The sequence below is a fragment of the Mastigoproctus giganteus genome, chromosome 1, assembly GCF_048544385.1.
Source record: "Mastigoproctus giganteus isolate SK-2022 chromosome 1, ASM4854438v1, whole genome shotgun sequence".
NCBI lineage: Eukaryota > Metazoa > Arthropoda > Arachnida > Uropygi > Thelyphonidae > Mastigoproctus > Mastigoproctus giganteus.
In genome coordinates, this window is record NC_143575.1 from 84,543,525 (window position 1) to 84,563,002 (window position 19,478).

The 19,478-nt window shown below is 41.8% G+C and overlaps 1 protein-coding gene across 1 annotated transcript; it reads left to right on the forward strand.

Moving 5' to 3' along the window:
* The first annotated feature begins 17,848 nt into the window (after nucleotides 1-17,848).
* LOC150090955 (uncharacterized) lies at nucleotides 17,849-19,238 on the forward strand. The gene is made up of 3 exons (XM_090380846.1): nucleotides 17,849-17,901; nucleotides 18,061-18,247; nucleotides 19,096-19,238. Exons 1-3 carry the CDS (start codon nucleotides 17,893-17,895, stop codon nucleotides 19,236-19,238), a joined length of 339 nt encoding a protein of 112 aa, XP_090236972.1. The 5' UTR covers nucleotides 17,849-17,892.
* Nucleotides 19,239-19,478: the final 240 nt, after the last annotated feature.

Sequence of the window (19,478 nt, forward strand, 5' to 3'; positions counted from 1 at the left end):
TATACAGACTACAGGCAAGTGATCCGTAGTAACCTACAATCTCAGTGGCAAGATTCGTGGCATCGACTGATTACTACAAACAAACTATGTCGAATTAAGCCTATGATCCATCCATGGCGGTCCAGCTTACGCAGGGATCGCAAAGAGGAAGTTGTTCTTGCTCGCTCCGCATAGGACACTGTCATCTAACACACTCCTTTTTGCTGAGGGCTGATGACCCTCCTATGTGCGAGCAGTGCGACACCATTTTATCCATCAAACATATTTTATGTGACTGTACCAATTTTAGAAATGCTCGTTATACCGCTTTTAACCATCTGACTGAGCCATATACACTCAGTCAGATTTTATCCGACAATGACCATGTGTCTGCTATTTTTAGTTTCCTAAAAACAGTAAACCTTTTTACTCGTATTTAAAAAAAAAAAAAAAAAAAAATCTTATTATTTTAAGGTTTCCTATTGTTACTCGTTTACAGATATTTGTCTTTTACAGTTTACAATTGTTTTTATACTCTGACTTAGTGACCTAATTCATTAGGTCACTGAATGTTTTACTACTTTTGTTGACAAAGTTTTGGCGCATTATAGCCTAAGTTGCTGATGCGCCAATAAAACTCAACTAACTAACTAACTAACTAACCTCAAATATACTAGGCCCTAATATATTTGCGTGTGTTCTGTGGTCGGATTTCTGTTTGCTGGACGAAAACCCCGAGTTTCCGGGAGAAAAAAAAACCATGTCCCCTGAGACCGATTAACTCAGCCACACTGTTAAAAAGGCTCATAAAAATTCTTCAGGTAATCTACTGGACTCGAACTGGGATCTTTTCCTCCCGATTTGGGATGACGGCGATTGTACCAACTGTGTTGTTGTTGTTGTTGTTGTTAGGTTTGTTGGTGCATCAGCAACTGTGGCTATAATGCACTGATTTCTGACTAGTGTATCTTTGTTGTTGATGCTGATTCTGATAAAAATTTAAACAAGGTGATATTTATTAATCAATTTTAGGAAAACAAAAATGTCATCCATATCTTGACGATCTTCCAGAACATTACGTAGTGTTAATTGATTGCAATTTTTGAAAAGTAAGAAGAAAGCAGTTTTTCGTTCTCTTAGATATAGTGGGCATTCGATAACGATATGCTTTACAGTGAGTGGACATGAACAGTTACTGCATTGTGGGGCATCTTCCTTTCTTAATAGATAACTGTGAGTGAGGTATGTGTGACCTATGCGCAGTCGTGCTAGTACAGTTTCTTCTTTTCTATTTCCTCTCAGACTGGAGCGCCACTGTTTGGGTTCTTTCTTTATTTCAAAAAGTTTATTATTTATTTCTTTTTCCCATATATGTTTCCACTGTTCTTTAGAGGTCTGCTGTATAATGGATTTATAGTCAACATAAGGTGTCCTGAAATTGTAAGAAATAGGATTTGAAGCATTTTTGGCAGCTAAATCTGCCTGTTCATTTCCTGGGATTCCAGAGTGTCCAGGAATCCAACAAAAAATTATGCGGTGACCACGTGCATGAATTGCCATTAACTGAGTCCAGATTTGTTGTACCAGAGGATGACTGTTGGGGCGTTTACATTGCATACAATTCACGGCACTTAATGAATCGGTATATATTATGGATTGAGTATATGAGGCTTCTTTTATTTTCTCCAGGGCTAGTAAAATACCATACAACTCAGCAGTATAATTACTACATTCTAAGGGAAGTTGTTTGGCGATGATAGCATCCGGCAGGACTACAGCTGTACCAACCTTACTGGTAGTCTTGGATCCATCTGTATATATCTGCATATAACTCCTAAACTGAATTGAGTGGGCCAGATGTAATTGTCTGATGTTAATATCTGGAAGATTATTCTTCCCCCATTTCTGGAAATATCTGTCAACGTATATTGTGGGTATTTGCCATGGCTGGAGGCCCCGGGTGCCAAGCGATTGTGATCGAGCGTTTTCTCTGTGATTAAAGTGTGATTATTCAAAAGCGATTTAGAGTTATATTAAGTTCCTGCCCTTAAATTTATTTATTTAAAATCAGCTACTGTTACAAAAGTACTTGTACAGAGCGAGAAAGAAAAGTTACCTTTCTTTATTTTTCTTGTATCTTTTACTAACACTTACTACTTTACGCTTGGTCACACCGGGCACTGCTCCTGCCTCCCCGTGGCGGGGCCGGAAATCTTGGCAGAAAAGCTAATCTGCCAAGGGCCAAAAGGAGCAAGCATGGACCAAAATACGTTTCCGCCTCTAGAGCCGACAAGCTCTCGGCCAGAGATAGACATTGACCATAACATGTCGCAACCCAAAAGGTTGAAAACCACTTCCTCAGCGACAATTTATCCTACATTCCTTATAATGCACTCTCTTGCAGATCAACCTCTGAGTAAGCTCTCTCCGTTCCTTATCCAGAAACACCTGGAAAGTCTGGCAGGATCTCCTAAGACAGTCAAGAGGCTACAATCAGGTGACCTTCTATTGGAAACAGTAAATTGTAAACATTCAGAGAAACTGCTAAAACTTACAAGCTTTGCTGGAATTCCAGTAAAAGTTTCTCCCCATGCTACCCTAAATACATCTAAGGGCGTTATATCCAGCTGGGATCTATTGAATGTCACGGAGGAGGAGATAACACAAGAGCTTCAAGATCAAAGTGTCATTGCTGTGAAAAGAATTATGGTGAAAAGAGAAAATATACTCACACCTACAAGGAATATTATTCTAACTTTTAACACGCCAAACCTACCATCATCGATAAAAGCAGGCTACTTACTCTGCCGCATTAGACCATATATTCCTAACCCATTGAGATGTTTTAAGTGCCAGAAGTATGGCCACTCTCAAACGGCGTGCAGAGGAAACCAGGTTTGTCCTAATTGTGGGTCCGCTGACCACACCCAAAGTGACTGCTTGGCAAAAGAAATGACTTGTCCCAACTGTAAAGGAAACCATCCTGCCTACTCAAGGACATGTGACAAATGGAAAACCGAAAAGCAAATCGTAAAATATAAGATAGAAAATAAAGTAAGCTTTCAAGAAGCACGGAAATTACTCACTCCCACTATAAATAAACGTACGTACGCCAATATTGCGCAAAAATATCAATCAGTAGCCACCCAAACTGATGTTACCGTCCCTTCAACCACCTCAATCTCTGACTGGGCTCGGACTGTTCTCTCTCAGCAACAGTCCAATGTCCCGAAACAGTTGAACCAGGCAAGTAATACTGCACTTACAGTACCAGCTACATCTCCTTCTCCTCCCCCAGTGATTTCTTCTATATCGAATAATCGTAACTCAAATTTAAAAAAGAATATCCAAGAAACATCTATGGATACTATTGAATCATCCAGACAAGAAGAACCGATCTTAGAAATATATGCGGAAGAAGAAATGGACACCGGTCGACCATTATTCCCAAAAAAAGACAAACCAAAGCCTGAACGTCACAAGACAGTCACATCAAAAAAACAGTCAGAAGCAGCTTCTTCTACTAAACATCAATAATGCCTTACATTCTACAATGGAATTGTAGAGGATTTCGTAGCAACCTTAACGATATTCAAGTCTTAATTAACCGCTATTCTCCAGTTGGTTTCTGTGTACAGGAAACCTATCTAACTCCGCAAATTTCCACCAACATAAAGAACTATGCCATCTATCGGCACGATCGTAATAATTCAAATGCTGCCCGTGGGGGCGTGGCCATCTTGGTCAGCTCAAAGATCCCTACCAAGCAAATTGTTTTGCAAACTACAATTGAAGTTGTAGCCGTACGCTTAATAACTCAGATTGCGTTAACACTAGCATCAGTCTATCTCCCACCAAGTCATACCTTCTCTTACCAAGATCTGGAAAACCTGCTAATGCAATTACCACCCCCTGTCTGTATGTTGGGTGATTTCAATAGCCACCATCCCTTATGGGGATCAACAAAATTAGATACACATGGCCGCCTAATTGAAACTTTTCTAGACAAGCAAAACCTTACTGTTCTTAATACTGGCGCACCCACTCACATACAATTACCAACTGGACAAATTTCTGCAATTGATCTATCAATATGTTCCCCGAATCTGTTTCCAATCATAGAATGGTCTGTTTTAGATGACCCCTTAAGCAGTGATCATTTTCCGATTATTTGTGATCTGCTCACTGCACAGCCACCAACAGTCAAACCCTGCAGGAAATGGAAGTTCTCTCAAGCCAACTGGGTCAAATTTCAATCAGTAGTCACCCTGGATGAACAATATATACGAACACAGTCAATAGATGAAGCCACAGAGTATATTACTTCACATATAATATCTGCAGCTAAAAGTTCAATTCCATTGTCGAATCCCCAATCCCGACGGCACCTTAACTATTGGTGGAATCAAGAATGCACAATAGCTAAGAAGTTAAAAAATAAAGCATGGAATTTATTCCGTAGATCCCCAACCACAGATAATCTTATCAATTACAAGAAACTAAGAGCGAAAGCACGTCGCACTCAAAGAGAAGCAAAGAAAAATTCTTGGATTCGGTTTGCATCTACCATAAACAGGAACACTAACTCCAGGATAATATGGAAGAAAATCAGGCAGATTTCCGGAAAATTTCCAACCACCCCTTCACCAATTCTTTCATGGAATGGGCAAGAACTATCTGCTCCTCAAGACATTGCAAATGCCTTGGCAAAAACTTTTGCCGAAGTTTCTGCGGCATCAAATTACTCTCCGGATTTCCAGAAAATAAAGACCAAGACTGAACAACGAGCCATCAACTTTCGAACCTCAGTTTTCTTTCCATATAATCAGCCTCTTCAATATCATGAACTTATACATGTCATTAAAACAACACGCAACAGTGCCGCTGGACCAGATGGAATCTCTTACATTATGTTACAAAACCTTGGTGACAGAAATTTACAAATACTGCTGGTCTATTATAACCGGATATTTATGGAAAACATTTATCCCAGCTCTTGGCATCATGCCACAGTCCTTGCCTTTTTGAAACCTGGAAAAGACCCTACAATTCCATACAATTACCGACCAATTTCCCTCTCCAGTTGCCTCGGAAAATTACTTGAAAAAATTATTCATAATCGACTTGCATGGGCCATCGAAGCACAACATCTAATGAGTAATAATCAGCATGGCTTTCGTAAGAACAGGTCCTCCTTAGATCTCATGATCAAGGCAGAGTCTGCAATTCGCAATGCCTTCGTAAAAAATGAACATCTCGTTTTGGTGTCCATAGACATAGAGAAGGCATTTGACACTACCTGGCGTCATGGCATTCTCAGCGACCTCCATGCCCTTGGTCTACGAGGCAACCTTCCTATTTTCATCAGGAACTTTCTCCAGACTCGTTCGTTCCAAGTTCGATACCACAACTCGCTTTCTATGACATTCTTACAGGAAGAGGGAGTGCCACAAGGTTCAGTATTGAGTGCAACCCTCTTTGCCCTTAAAATTGATTCTATCACAAAGGAACTTCCAAATACAGTTGAGACCTATCTTTATGCGGATGACCTCTCCATATCTTGCCATTCTCAGAATATGAGATCCATTGAGCGGCAACTACAGTTATCCTTGAATAAGGTCCAAAGGTGGGCAGGACTCAATGGCTATCGTCTATCTCAGCAGAAAACTGTTGCAATCCACTTTTGTAATCAACGAAAAATGCATGCAGATCCTGAACTTCAGATGTCAAATTTTACCATTCCAGTGTCCAACAATATCAGATTCTTGGGATTAATCCTTGACAGAAAATTAAATTTCTTAGATCACATTAAATCGCTGCGTACTTCCTGCCTCAAAAAACTGAACATACTCAGAGCTTTATCTGCAATGTCTTGGGGAGCAGACCGTACATCTTTGCTTCTATTATATAGAGCATTGATCAGATCCCGTTTGGATTATGGTGCTCCAATCTACGATTCTGCTCGAAAGAGTACACTACGCTGGTTGGACCCTATACAGCATAGTGCATTGCGGATTGCCCTTGGCGCATTCAGAACATCTCCTACCCACAGTTTATACATTGAAGCACATGAGCCCCCTCTTTGTCTCCGCAGGAAAGCACTACTTCTTAAGTATGCAGCCCGAATACAAAGTTGCTGTCAGCATCCTATTGGGCCATATCTCTTTAATCCACCACTGCAAAACCTTTATAGAAATAAACCCAGTAAAATAAGACCGGCAGGCTTACGCCTAATTGAAGTAACACAGAATTGGAATATTCCTAATGTCAACAGGCTAGATGTAGTGAAATGCCCTCACCCACCTTGGACACCTCCTCCACAATTAACTTGTGATACTTATCTTCAAAAATGGGGAAAGAATCTTCTACCGTCACTCAACGTGAAACAACTCCATGCAAGCCATATTCAGAAATATGCTAATTTATTGCCAATATATACTGATGGCTCCAAATCACATTCAGCCGCTGGAGCCGCAGCAGTATTTCCCTCTACAATCATTTCTGCTTCCCTTCCACCTGAGTATAGCAGCTTCTCTGCAGAACTTCATGCAATAAAGTTAGCTTTAGAAAACCTGAATCGCTACCCATCTCTAAAATATATTGTATATACTGACTCTCTAAGCTCAATTACAGCAATACAAAACTTTTCTTACAAGGTTCATCCTATTTTAAACCAAATCAGAAGCCTCTTATTAAAAATTGAAGAATGTCATCAATCAGTGACCTTTTGTTGGATCCCAGCCCATTCGGGGATAAAAGGGAATGAACTGGCTGACAAAACTGCCAAAAATCCATCAACTTATGATTTAACCCATGCTCCTATTCCAATCTATGACTATAATAATATCATACAAGCAACATGTCTTGCACTGTGGAGAGAGCTATGGCACACCCAAAGCAATAATAAACTTTATCAGTTGAAACAGGATCCACAACTTTGGCGCTCTAGCACCAAAACAGTACGCAGAGAAGAAGTAGTGCTTGCACGAGCGCGGATAGGACATACATATCTGACACACCTTCACCTACTTACAGGAGAGGGTCCTCCTCATTGTCCACACTGTTCCTCGCACTTATCAGTCAAACACATTCTCATTGACTGCCCTCACTACGATCAGGACAGAATATCCATCCTCCTTTCCCTAAAAAATCTTCCGGAACCGAAGACATTAAAAAATATTATAGGTGACGATGCAAACATCAACGAATTCTTTTCGTTTTTGAAAAAAATTGGATTGTATGATAAATTCTAAACCATCACTGTAATAAATCATAAATTGATTCTATCAGAAATTTGAATTTTAGCATTTTCCTATGAATAGGCGCACTATAGCCCCAGCAGCTCGTGCGCCATTAAACCCCCATCACAACAACAACAACAACCATGGCTGGATTTGCATGCATTATGTTATTCATGCTGATTCCCCAGCTAGTGTTTAGAGCTTGAAGCCTAATGCCAGATGGTTTGTTGAAACGTGATTTAATACGATAGTGGTTTTCCCATTTTGGTCTGAAGAGATATTGCCATATCGGGTGATGTGGAAAGCTGCTGATTTTTGCGGCATAATTTAGGAGAAGAATTTGTCGCCGAAGGTCTAGCGGCGGTTCATTGGCTTCCGTATATAGACTTAAAATGGGAGATGTACGAAAGGCACCCAGTGCTATTCGAAGTGCACTATGATGAATGGGATCAAGCCATTTCAGGACACTTGGCCTGGCTGAGGCGTATGCAGGAGATGCATAGTCTAAGCGGTATCTAATTAATGAGCGGTATAAATGTAGCAACATGTACCGATCTGCACCCCATGACATAGAGGAGATTACTCTGAGAATATTTAGTTTCTTAAGACAGCTGGTACGAATATATTTTATATGTTCAAGGAAGTTTAATTTTTTTATCAAGTATTATACCAAGAAAACGAGTGCTTGGTTGAAATGTAATACAATGGGAGTCTAACTGGAGGTTTGGATCAGGATGCAATGTACGTTTACGACAGAAGTGTATTGCAGTTGTTTTCGGTTTAGAAATTCTGTAGCCATTGCTTTTGGCCCAAGAGACTATTCTATTAATGGTGACTTGTAGTTGTCTCTCAATAAGTCGCATATTTTGAGAATGACATGAGATGGCAAGGTCATCGGCATACAGGTATGCATCAACTGTGTTAGGTATACTATTAGTTATAGAATCGATCCTGATGGCAAAAAGTGTTGCACTCAGCACTGAACCCTGGGGAACTCCCTCTTCTTGAACATATGTGCCAGAAAGTGACGAGTGGTAGAGGACTTGGAAGGATCTGTTAGATAGGAAGTTCTGAATGAATTTCGGGAGATGACCCCGAAGACCAGATTTATGTAAGTCCCGAAGAATCCCATAACGCCAAGTTGTATCAAATGCTTTCTCGATGTCAATGCATATCATAACAAAGTGCTCATTTCTTAGAAAGGCGTTCCGAATATTTGCTTCTGCTTTGATAATGAGATCGAGCGTCGATCTACTTCTCCGAAAACCATACTGGCTTGGACTCAGAATGTTTTGAGTCTCCAAATACCACGTTAGTCGGGTGTTAAGTATTTTTTCCATTGTTTTTCCCAAGCAACTTGTTAAGGAGATAGGTCGATAGTTTGTTGGGTCTGTGTGGTCTTTTCCTGGTTTCGGGAAGGCTAGCACATAAGAATGGCACCAGCTGGTGGGGTAATATTCCTCTAAGAAAATTCTATTATAGAGTAGTAAGAGAGCACTTAATGATCTTTCACTTAAATGGGAAATCATTGAGTAATAAATTCCATCAGAACCTGGAGCACTGTTTTTCACTTTTGTGAGCGCATTAAGCAATTCAGTCATGGTCAACGGCAGATTGTATGAATGTTGAAGAGCGGTATTAAAATTCAGTTTATACTTTTCTGTATCGCGTTTTAGCATCTGAAAGCCTGGTTCATAGGCGGAGACAGCTGAGAGTGATTCAAAAGACGAGCCAAATGCATTAGCAAGTTCTTCGGGTTCAGAAATTTCCTTTCCTTTCAGAAATAGAATTGGGGAAGTAACAAGTGGGTATTTGCCATTGATACGTTTGATTTTTTTCCAGACTGTAGCAGTATCTGTGAATCTGTTTATTGTGGCAGCATAGCGTGCCCATGCTTCTTTTTTACTTATCCGTCTTATATAACGAGCCTTAGCCCTTGCTCTTTTAAACTGTAGGAGGTTGGCTGTGGTTGGATGTTTTCTAAACTGATTCCAGGATTTATTTCTTTCTCTTTTAGCAATGCTACATGCTTCGTTCCACTACATTTTTGGATGGAGTCGGATTTTAAATGATGATTTCGGGATAGCGGATTCAGCTGCTGTCATTATTCGTTCTGTGATATAGCTTACTGCAGAATCGATCTTGTCAGTAGCAATGATAGTGGAATCTAAATGAGCTATTTCTTGATATTTAGCCCAGTTGGCCTTGTCAAATTTCCAGATTGTTCTAATTCTGTTGATCGGAGGAGAACTTGTACAGAAATTACAGATGATCGGAAAGTGATCACTACCAAGAGGGTTGTCAGTAACTGTCCAGTCTATGAGAGGAAATATTGTTGGAGAACATACTGTTAGGTCAATGGCAGAGCTTGAGCCAGATGGTACATGAACGTATGTGTGATCACCGGTGTTTAAAATAGTTAGATTGTGTTTATCCAAGAATTTCTCAATTATTTTCCCTCTGCAGTCAAGTTGTTGAGAACCCCATAGAGGGTTATGTCCATTCCAATCACCCAGAATACAGAAAGGAGCGGGTATTTGTCCTACTAGGTCATCTAAATCAGCCAGGGTGAAAGCGTGGTTTGGTGACAGATACAATGAGACTAATGTTATCGTTATGCCAATGGTGATACGGGTTGCAACTGCCTCCAACGGTGTTTGCAAGAGAACAGGTCTGGAGGGAATTGAAGAGTTTACTAACAGCGCTACTCCTCCGTGTGATGCATTGGAGCAGTTTCTATCTTTTCTATACATGGTGAAGCGTTTAACTGTTATAGAGACTGCATTCGTCAGGTTTGTTTCTTGTAAGCATGCTGCGACGGGCTTATATTCACTTAGCAGATCGTAGAGGTCATCTAAATTAGCACGAAATCCGCGACAATTCCATTGAATCACTGTCTGCATTGTTTGGTTTTAAAAGGAGGGTTTGGTTTCTTACGGCGGATTTTTTTGTTTGCGCTTGTCTACTTTTGCTTTTTCTTTTTTTGGGAAGACTGGCCTACCGGTGTCAATGTCATCCTCTGGATGAATCTCAAGAATTGAGTCATCTTCATCTATCTTTTCATCAATATCCATGGTATCGGATATAAATTTAGTAGTGTTGCTTCTTTCAGGGGTCCCCTCGACGTGGGCACCTGTACGTGGTGAAGGGACCTCCCAGTGACGCTGCTGGACTTCCAGACTAGCATCACTGGGATCCAACGCCCACAGCCTAGGTTCCGGGCTTACATCAATGGAATCCGGCGTGTTTGCCGTGCGCTGCGACCCGTGGAAATTCGGAAAGGGGGATCCTGGTGGTTGAGGGGCCCAGCTTCAATACACCACTTTGGCCCCTGCTTCGACAAGACGGGTGGTCCTGGAAGGCCCGGCTAGGATCAATCGGCTAGTAGGTTCGCCTGCGAGGGTCAACCGTGTCAAAGCCATGCCCCTACCCTCATGGTCCGAGGGACAGGATTCAGGCTGGCGGCGGTGCGGGTATGGTGTCTGGGTAGCCCTGGCGTCCCACTCCCGAGCGCATTTATTGCATGCCGGGTAGTGGGCGTCCCTTTGGGCTCCGTGGTGGGTGGGGAGCCCGGGCACTGAACCACTTAAAAAAACTCATGAATCCTGATAAACTTACTTCTTCAGGGGCCCCAACCCGGTCCCTATCTGAAAACATAGACGGAGAGGCAGATATTATTCCAACAAAGAGGCAGCGAACCGAAACATCACCATCAGGGCCTGTCCCAAGATTTCTCATTATGCATTCCACCAATGAAAAACCGATTGGCAAAATGTCGCCCTTTTTTATTCAAAAAGGGTTAGACGGGTTAGCAGGTTCTCCCAAATCAGTTAAGAGGCTCCGTTCTGGAGACCTCTTAATTGAAACTAAAAATTACAGGCAATCGGAACATCTACTCCCAGTAACATCAATCGGAGGTATTCCTATAACAGTGACACCACACAGAACACTCAATTCATCTAGAGGTGTCATTTCGGAGTGGGACCTTCTCGACGTATACGAGGAGGAAATCTGCTCCGAATTAAAACCCCAGGGAGTCATTGCAGTCAAGAGAATCACTGCGCGAAGGGATGGAAAAATTGTTAAAACCAGGAGCGTTATCCTGACGTTTAACACTCCTAAACCTCCTGATGAGATTAAAGCTGGATATATCAACTGTTCAGTGCGTCCATACATTCCGAACCCTTTACGGTGCTTTAAGTGCCAGAAGTATGGACATTCTCAAATGGCCTGCCGTGGAGTCCTTGCAAGCGCTCGATGCGGTGCAAAGGACCACGAAACAACAGCATGTTCAGCCGCAAAACCCACCTGTATTAACTGTGAAGGCGAACACCCGGCCTATTCACGAGCATGCCAGAGGTGGAAAGAAGAGAAAGAAATTCAACGGCTGAAGGCAGAGCTAAATATATCATACCAGGAGGCAAGGAAATCGGTCAAACCCCTGAATATCAACAGACCTACCTACGCCCAGAAGGTAGCAGGGAGATGTTCCATCGGAACTCAGACGGACATGACCATTCCTCCAAAGGAGTCTTTCACTCCCATCGCTCGGTATCTCTTAAGTTCGCAAAAACCTGCGCAGAAGGACCAATCAGCTGCCACTCCTATATCGGTACCTCCTAACGCTCCACAAGTTCCAAAGGTAACTATTAAAGAAAAGAACAAAAAAGGGGAAGTACCACCTAGTACCCAAGAAAGGATGGATGTTGAGCAGAAGGAGGTACTCGAAGAGTCAGTCTTGGAACTCTTTGCGGAGGAGGAAATGGACACGGGACAGCGTCCATTCTTCCCCAAAAAAGATAAATCCAAGACTGATAAAAGTAAGCCCTCAGCACCTCGGAAGCCGCCTGATGGACCCACCAAGCCAAAATAATGGCTAAATTCCTACAATGGAATTGTCGTGGCAACGAGCCAGTTTGCTTTTGCTTGCAGGAGACATATCTAAAGGCAAATGATGATCCCACCATGCACAACATCACAGTTTTCCGAAAGGATAGAATTGCGGATGGCTCTGTACATGGGGGAGTGGCTATCCTTGTGGGTAACCATACCCCAGTGCAGCCCTTGGTAATCACAACCAGCATAGAGGCTGTTGCAATTCGCCTTTCAGTGGGATTCTTATTAACTGTATGCTCTATATATTTGCCACCTGGGACTGACATCTCCCAGGCAGACCTTGATGATCTTCTAACGCAGCTGCCTCCCCCTTTCTTACTTCTTGGGGATTTTAATGGACATAACACCCTGTGGGGTAGTGCTAACGTCAATCGAAGGGGACGAGTCATAGAGCATATGCTCAATGACAATGACCTTTCCCTTCTAAATACTGGAACAAACACCTTTTTCCACATGCCTACCCGTACTTTTTCTGCCATTGATCTCTCTATCTGCTCCCCTTCTCTACTCCCTTCACTCACCTGGGAAGTGGAGGAGAATCCATACGGTAGTGATCACTTCCCCGTGATAACCTTGCTACACAGTGGGAGACCATGTCTTCCCTTCAGGCTACCACGGTGGAAGATTGATCAGGCTGACTGGACTGCCTTCCAACACCAGGCAAATTTTGATCTTAGTACAGTCAGTCAAGAGCCTATCAATGATGCAGTTAAGTACATCACAGAAAATATTGTCCAAGCAGCTGCTAATGCTGTCCCAAAAACATCAGCCCGGTTTCCACCATTTCCTAAACCTTGGTGGAATTCACAATGCACAGCAGCAAAAAAGGCTCAAAACAAAGCGTGGGGGATATTTCGCCGATATCCTACCACGAACAACCTTATAGCCTTCAAACGTGCACGAGCCAAAGCACGTTACATCCGTCGTCAGAGTCAAAAGGAATCGTGGATCCGTTTTACATCATCTATTAACCAGTCTACCAACTCTAAGGTAGTCTGGGATAAAATCCGGAAAATGAAGGGAAAATATACATCCCACCCTTCTTCAATCCTAGATTATAATGGATGCGCTATTGCAGATCCAACTGCAATAGCCAATGCTCTTGGGGAAACATTCTCCAAGATCTCTGCAACATCTTCGTATTCCCCAGAGTTTCTGGTCCTGAAATATAAAATCGAAAAACAGGCACTTAGCTTTAAATCTAAGAGCATTTATCCCTACAACGGGGATTTCACTATTCTGGAACTGAAAAGGGCCCTCGCTCTTTCCAAAGCAAGTGGCGTTGGACCAGATGGCATCCATTATGAAATGATTAAACATCTTTCATCAAAATCTATGGATTGTCTGCTCCTTCTGTATAACAGAATCTTTACTGAAGGGCAGTTTCCGGACTCCTGGCGAAAGGCTATCGTTCTTGCCTTTCCTAAGCCAGGAAAGGATCCAAAAGTCATCACCAATTATCGTCCTATTGCTCTGACTAGCTGTCTGTGCAAAATCCTGGAGAGAATGGTTAATTCTCGTTTAATTTGGTATCTTGAATCAAACGACCTTCTCTCCAACATTCAGTGCGGCTTCCGAAGGAACCGGTCCACTTTGGACCATCTTATTAGAATGGAAGCATCCATCCGGGATGCTTTCCTAAAACGCGAACACTTGGTGTCGGTGTTCTTTGACTTGGAAAAAGCGTATGACACAACTTGGAGATTTGGCATTTTAAAAGATTTACATAACCTAGGCCTTAGAGGGCATCTCCCCTTTTTTATTCAAAACTTTCTCGCCAAACGATCGTTCCAAGTTCGTGTGGGATCCTCACTCTCTCGCTCCTTTAACCAAGAGGAGGGAGTACCACAAGGATCAGTATTAAGTGTCACGCTTTTTGCCATCAAAATAAATTCCATCACAGAACAACTTCCTCCAACTGTAAACAGTGCCCTCTATGTTGATGACTTTAGCATTTTTTGCCAGTCATGCAACATGAGGGTTATTGAAAGACAACTGCAGAAAGCCATCAATAGTCTGAATTCCTGGGCACTTACTAATGGCTTCAGGTTCTCGCCGGAGAAGACCGTTTGCGTACACTTTTGTCGCAAGCGTAATCTTCATCCTGAACCTGAATTAAGGCTCGGACAAAATGCTATTCCAGTAGCAGCGAACACAAAATTCTTGGGACTCATATTCGATAAAAAATTGACCTTTTTGGATCACATTCGCCAACTCCGCACAAAGTGCACAAGAGCCCTTAATATGCTCCGCTCGCTGTCCTCCTTATCCTGGGGTGCAGACCGATGCACCCTTTTACGGCTTTACCGTGCACTTGTGCGATCCAAATTAGATTATGGGTCCCAAGTATATTCTTCAGCCAGAGACAGTGTACTTCGATGGCTGGATCCTATCCATCATCAGGCTATACGTATTGCTACTGGAGCATTTCGAACATCTCCTGTCCAGAGTTTATACGTCGAAGCAAACGAACCACCGTTATCGTTTCGACGTAAGCAGTTGTCTTTAAAGTACGCTTTAAAACTGAAATCCCTGCCAGACCATCCTACGTGGCCCTTTGTTTTTGAGCCACGATGGGAAAACTTGTACAACACCCGTAAGACTGCCAATCGTCCTTTTGGTATTCGTGTCCAAGAGCTACTCAACGAACTCAATATCAAGGTAGACAAGGTTGCCCAAACATCCAAGCAACCCTTTCCACCCTGGCATGCTCGTGTCCCGGCATGCGACTTGTCGCTTAGAAACTGGGGAAAGTCGGACACTCCATCATGCGTCTACCTGCAGCTCCATTCAGCACACCGAACTGAATATTCCGACTTCGCGCCAGTCTACACAGACGGTTCGAAGTCAGAATCATATGTGGGATCTGCTGCTGTCTTCACAGACAGCACTATCTCAGAGCAGATTCCCTCTGAATGCAGCATATTTACTGCAGAGCTGCACGCTGTAGAGTTAGCCTTGGATTATATTAGTAAATGCCAATACCAACGGTTCATTTTATATTCCGACTCTCTTAGCATGTTACAGGCTGTAATATCTGTGAGGTATAATCCCCATCCAGTTCTGTCTAGCATTCAGCAGAAGATTCACGTTCTCCATGATCGTGAATATGACATCCGCTTCTGCTGGATTCCCAGCCACATTGGGATTAGGGGAAATGATTTGGCTGACGCCGCAGCCAAATCAGCAATTCCCAATAATAACCGTTGCCTGTTAGTCCCTTATACAGACTACAGGCAAATAATACATCAAAACATACATTCCCAATGGCAGGACTCGTGGAATAGACAGACTGCGAATAAATTATATTGTATAAAGCCTGTAATTGAACCGTGGCAGTCTAGTCTGCGCAGGAACCGTAAGGAGGAAGTTGTTCTAGCTCGTCTCCGCATCGGACACAGTCATCTTACACATTCTTTTCTGCTGAGGGCAGATGACTGTCCTATGTGCGAGCAATGCGACACCATTTTATCTATTCATCACATTTTAACCGTATGTCCACGTTTTAGACACGAACGTGATTTATACTTTACCGTTTTTAGTCATCTGGCTGAGCCTTATACACTCAGTCAGATTTTATCTGACAATGACCATGTGTCTGCTGTTTTTAGCTTTTTAAAATCAATAAACATTTTTACTGCCATATAAAATTTACATTTTATTGTTCTTTTCCATTGATTTATCTTTTATACTTTTGTAATTATTTATTTTGACATGGTGACCTAACTAGTTAGGTCACTGAAAGTTTAAATTTTTATTAATGACATGGTCTTGGCGCATTATAGCCCTAGTAGCTAATGCGCCAATAAAACCAAAACCAAACCAAACCAATCTTTCAGGGGTCTTGGCTCGTTCATTTGGTTTCTCATTAGGCTTCTTATCCGGAGGTATTGTTACAGGAGTATTTGCTTCTCGAGTAGCATATTTAGGAATAGGTTTTTCCTTTGATGAGGAGAGGAGCGATTTAGCCCAACCAGATATTGAGATATTTGGAGGGACTGAGCAGTCTGTCTGAGTTTCTACTGAGCGTAGCCGTTGGGTAACTGAAGCATATGTAGGTGACTTAGCAGGTACTGAAAAATGTTTTTTAGCTTCTTGGTAGGATACTTTCTGCTCAATCTTATATTTTTGAATATTCTTTTCTCTTTTCCATTGAGGGCATTCCTTAGAGAAGGCAGAGTGGTTACCATGGCAGTTAGGACAAATTTGCACTTCAGTGTTACAGTTTGTGTGTGTATGCTCTTTTGATCCGCAATTAGCACAAGTGGCTACACTTCTGCAGACAGCTTGGGAATGACCAAATTTTTGGCACTTAAAGCACCGGACTGGATTTGGAATGTATGGTCTTACTTGGCATCGAAGATAACCAGCTTTAATATAAGTAGGTAGATTTGGTGTTTCGAATGTTAGAATCACCGTCCGTGTGGGAGCAGGTTCTCCATCTCTTTTAATAACAATTCTTTTGGCTTGTACCACGTTTTGATCTCTTAGTTCATGCACAAGTTCATCCTCTGATACGTTTAATAGATCCCACTCTGATATTACCCCTTTAGAGGAGTTTAAGGTGGCATGTGGGGTAACCTTCGTGGGGATTCCACCGAAAGTAGATATTTTCAATAGCCTCTCAGCATGTCTATGTTCGGTCATTTCGATCAATAAATCTCCGGATCTTAATCGCCGAACCATTTTTGGAGGGCCAGCCACATTTTCGAGACATTTCTGTATCAAAAATGGGGACAGCTTACTCAATGGTTGGTCTGTGGAGGAGTGTAGTATTAGAAAGAGTGGTGTGGTCTTATCCATTCCTTCTTTTTTTTGTCTCTTAGCATGGGATACATTTGTGTCGTCATGATCTGGATTATGTTTGTCCAATTCTGAATCATAAGATCCACACGAGGACTGTTTATTTTTGTCCATCGTTGCTCCTTTTAGCCCTGGGAGAGTGGATTTCTTCTCCCAGACTTCCAGCCCCGCCACGTGGAGGCAGGAGCGGTGCCACCTAGTGGCCAAGCGGTTGGAGAGGTTAGTTTGTTAGTGCAAAAATTAATAAATATACTAGGAAGAGAAAGGTGATTTTCCTTTCTGGGTTCTTACTTAGGATCTGTTAAGTACAGAACCACTTATAAAGAAATAAGGATGAGGAAAGCACTGGAAAGAAAATATAACGAAATCACTTAGAAAGAGCACTATATATCACTTAGGAAAAATCGCTTGGACACTATCGCTTGGCACTCGGGGCCAACTGTGTTGTGCACGAGGTCAATATCGGAGTAATATTTTATAAGGAAACACGGAGTAATATGAAAAGTTTCATTTTCATTGATCATCTGGCAGACGTACAGAAACAGAGAACGGATGCTATAGATTTAGGGCAACCTAAATCAGAGAGAGAACTTGGCATGTGAGTTTACGCAAAACAAACATCTGCTTCCCCATTACTCACCATCTATTCTCAGCAAAAAAACATCCTGTATGACAATGCATGGAATGACATGTCTGATCGTTAGTTATTGCATCAATCCACTTTCACATTACAACATTCGTGGACCATTTTTGCACTCTCCCCATTAAATCGCGAACTTCGTCTCATGCATCTCAAATGACAGCACGCGCGCCGCAAATCCAACCAATGAACAGCACGTGCCCTTCTGTGGAGGACATCCCACTGACACTGCTGTCTATAAAGGTTCTAACTGCACAATCAGTACTCACTTCGAAGATCCCGAAGAACACCAAAGATCCTCACTCTTTCCTAAAACAACTTCACTCGTTACCAATGGCCAAGGTAGGTGATAGTGTTTTTTATGACACACTTTTGTACGGGAATCTGTGGCTTTCCATCTCGTTGTATCTAACTTTATAGAAGTGGTTTAAGCTGTTAGTGATTTGGTAAATGCTGAATAAAACGGTGTGATCTGATGTTTTTCTGTATTTGATTGAACAGGTTTTATTCGCTGCATTTTTGGCTGCTGTCGTGGCATTCAGCTTCATCCAGGCTCACCACGAGTGTCCTGATCTTGAGATGTGTTGTGATATATCAGAAAAACACTGCCCCGAAGGGTGGACATATCAGGAAGCTGATCGAGAAGGGTGCCCTCCCCACTGCTGTCCCTTCTGCTACAAGACTGTAGGTAAGTATTTTTCTCTCATTATCATCGTGATTTTTGCGTATACCATAGCACCAAGGAGGTCAAAATCAGGAGCACTTTCCTGATGACTTTCTCCAACGCCTTTTGGACATACCTCAGTGGCACAATCTGACAGTTTATTACATAGAGAACATTACTAGTAGATGCTGCGAATGGATTGATGTGTTTATTAGTAACCATAACTATTTCTAAACACCTTGAAAAAATTCAGACGGATGATACCTTTTTTTTTAATAAGAGCACCCTTAAGTAATTTATTTTATTTTGCGGGACCCCTACTCAATTAAATGATTGAGCATTACAAAGAAAGGACCAAAATTTACCGATACATCAGAGCTTACAAAAAACGTGGATGGACCCAAGCTGCTGCGTGAAGTGAAAGAAAGTTCATCCACCAGTTAAAAGCGTTGTGGACATAAGCGACCTCTGAACAAGATAAAAACAACTTTCTTTTTCTTTGTAGGCTCTGATGTATCGGTAAATTTTGCTTTATTCTTTAAACTTGTCTTGGAGTACTTGATACAAGCATTTTCTATTATTATGGCTGTTAATTGTAACCTTAATTCTATATTTAAGGCTTTAAATCTTAGTTATATTAGTACAAGCTTCTTTGCACAACGAATTACCAGGAACTCTGCTAAGGGACGGGGATTTACAACCCCGGTAATTTTCCGAAATTGTTTGCTGTCTTTGCTTTTATCTTTATGCTATCTAACTCTTATATCTTATGCCTCAAAATTTATTATAGGAAACAATACAATTTAATACGATTTGGAAAAACAAATTAAGAATTTTTCAGTTTATATTCCATCCTTTCTTTTTCTCCACAGGTAAAGGCCAGTGCTGTAATGACACATTCTCTGACGTATCAAGTTGTCATGCTTTGGTATGTGAGAAAAACTACTACTGCGATTACTGCTCAAAAACATGTATGCCACTGCCAAAAAAACCCTGCGACTGCAAAAGCCCATAATAATATCAAACTATTGCATCCTGAATTGTACTTCTGAAATGAAACCCTCTGAGTTATCTACCCTTGTGTGTATCTTGAATCACCTTTTGTCGGCATCTGCACGAAAGAAACTGCATCTGCACTGATAATGTAATAAGGATATTTGTAGATGTAGATTATTGCTTAATAAATTGAATGTGGTGGAGAGTTTTTACTGTTGGCCTTAATCTCCGAATATCTCACACGCACGCACGTTAAGTT

What these genes read in the sequence shown, in the direction of transcription:
- LOC150090955 (XM_090380846.1), top strand. An exon ending in CTTCTGCTACAAGACTGTAG is followed by an intron (nt 18,248 to 19,095) that starts GTAAGTATTTTT and finishes TTTTCTCCACAG; the next exon opens with GTAAAGGCCAGTGCTGTAAT.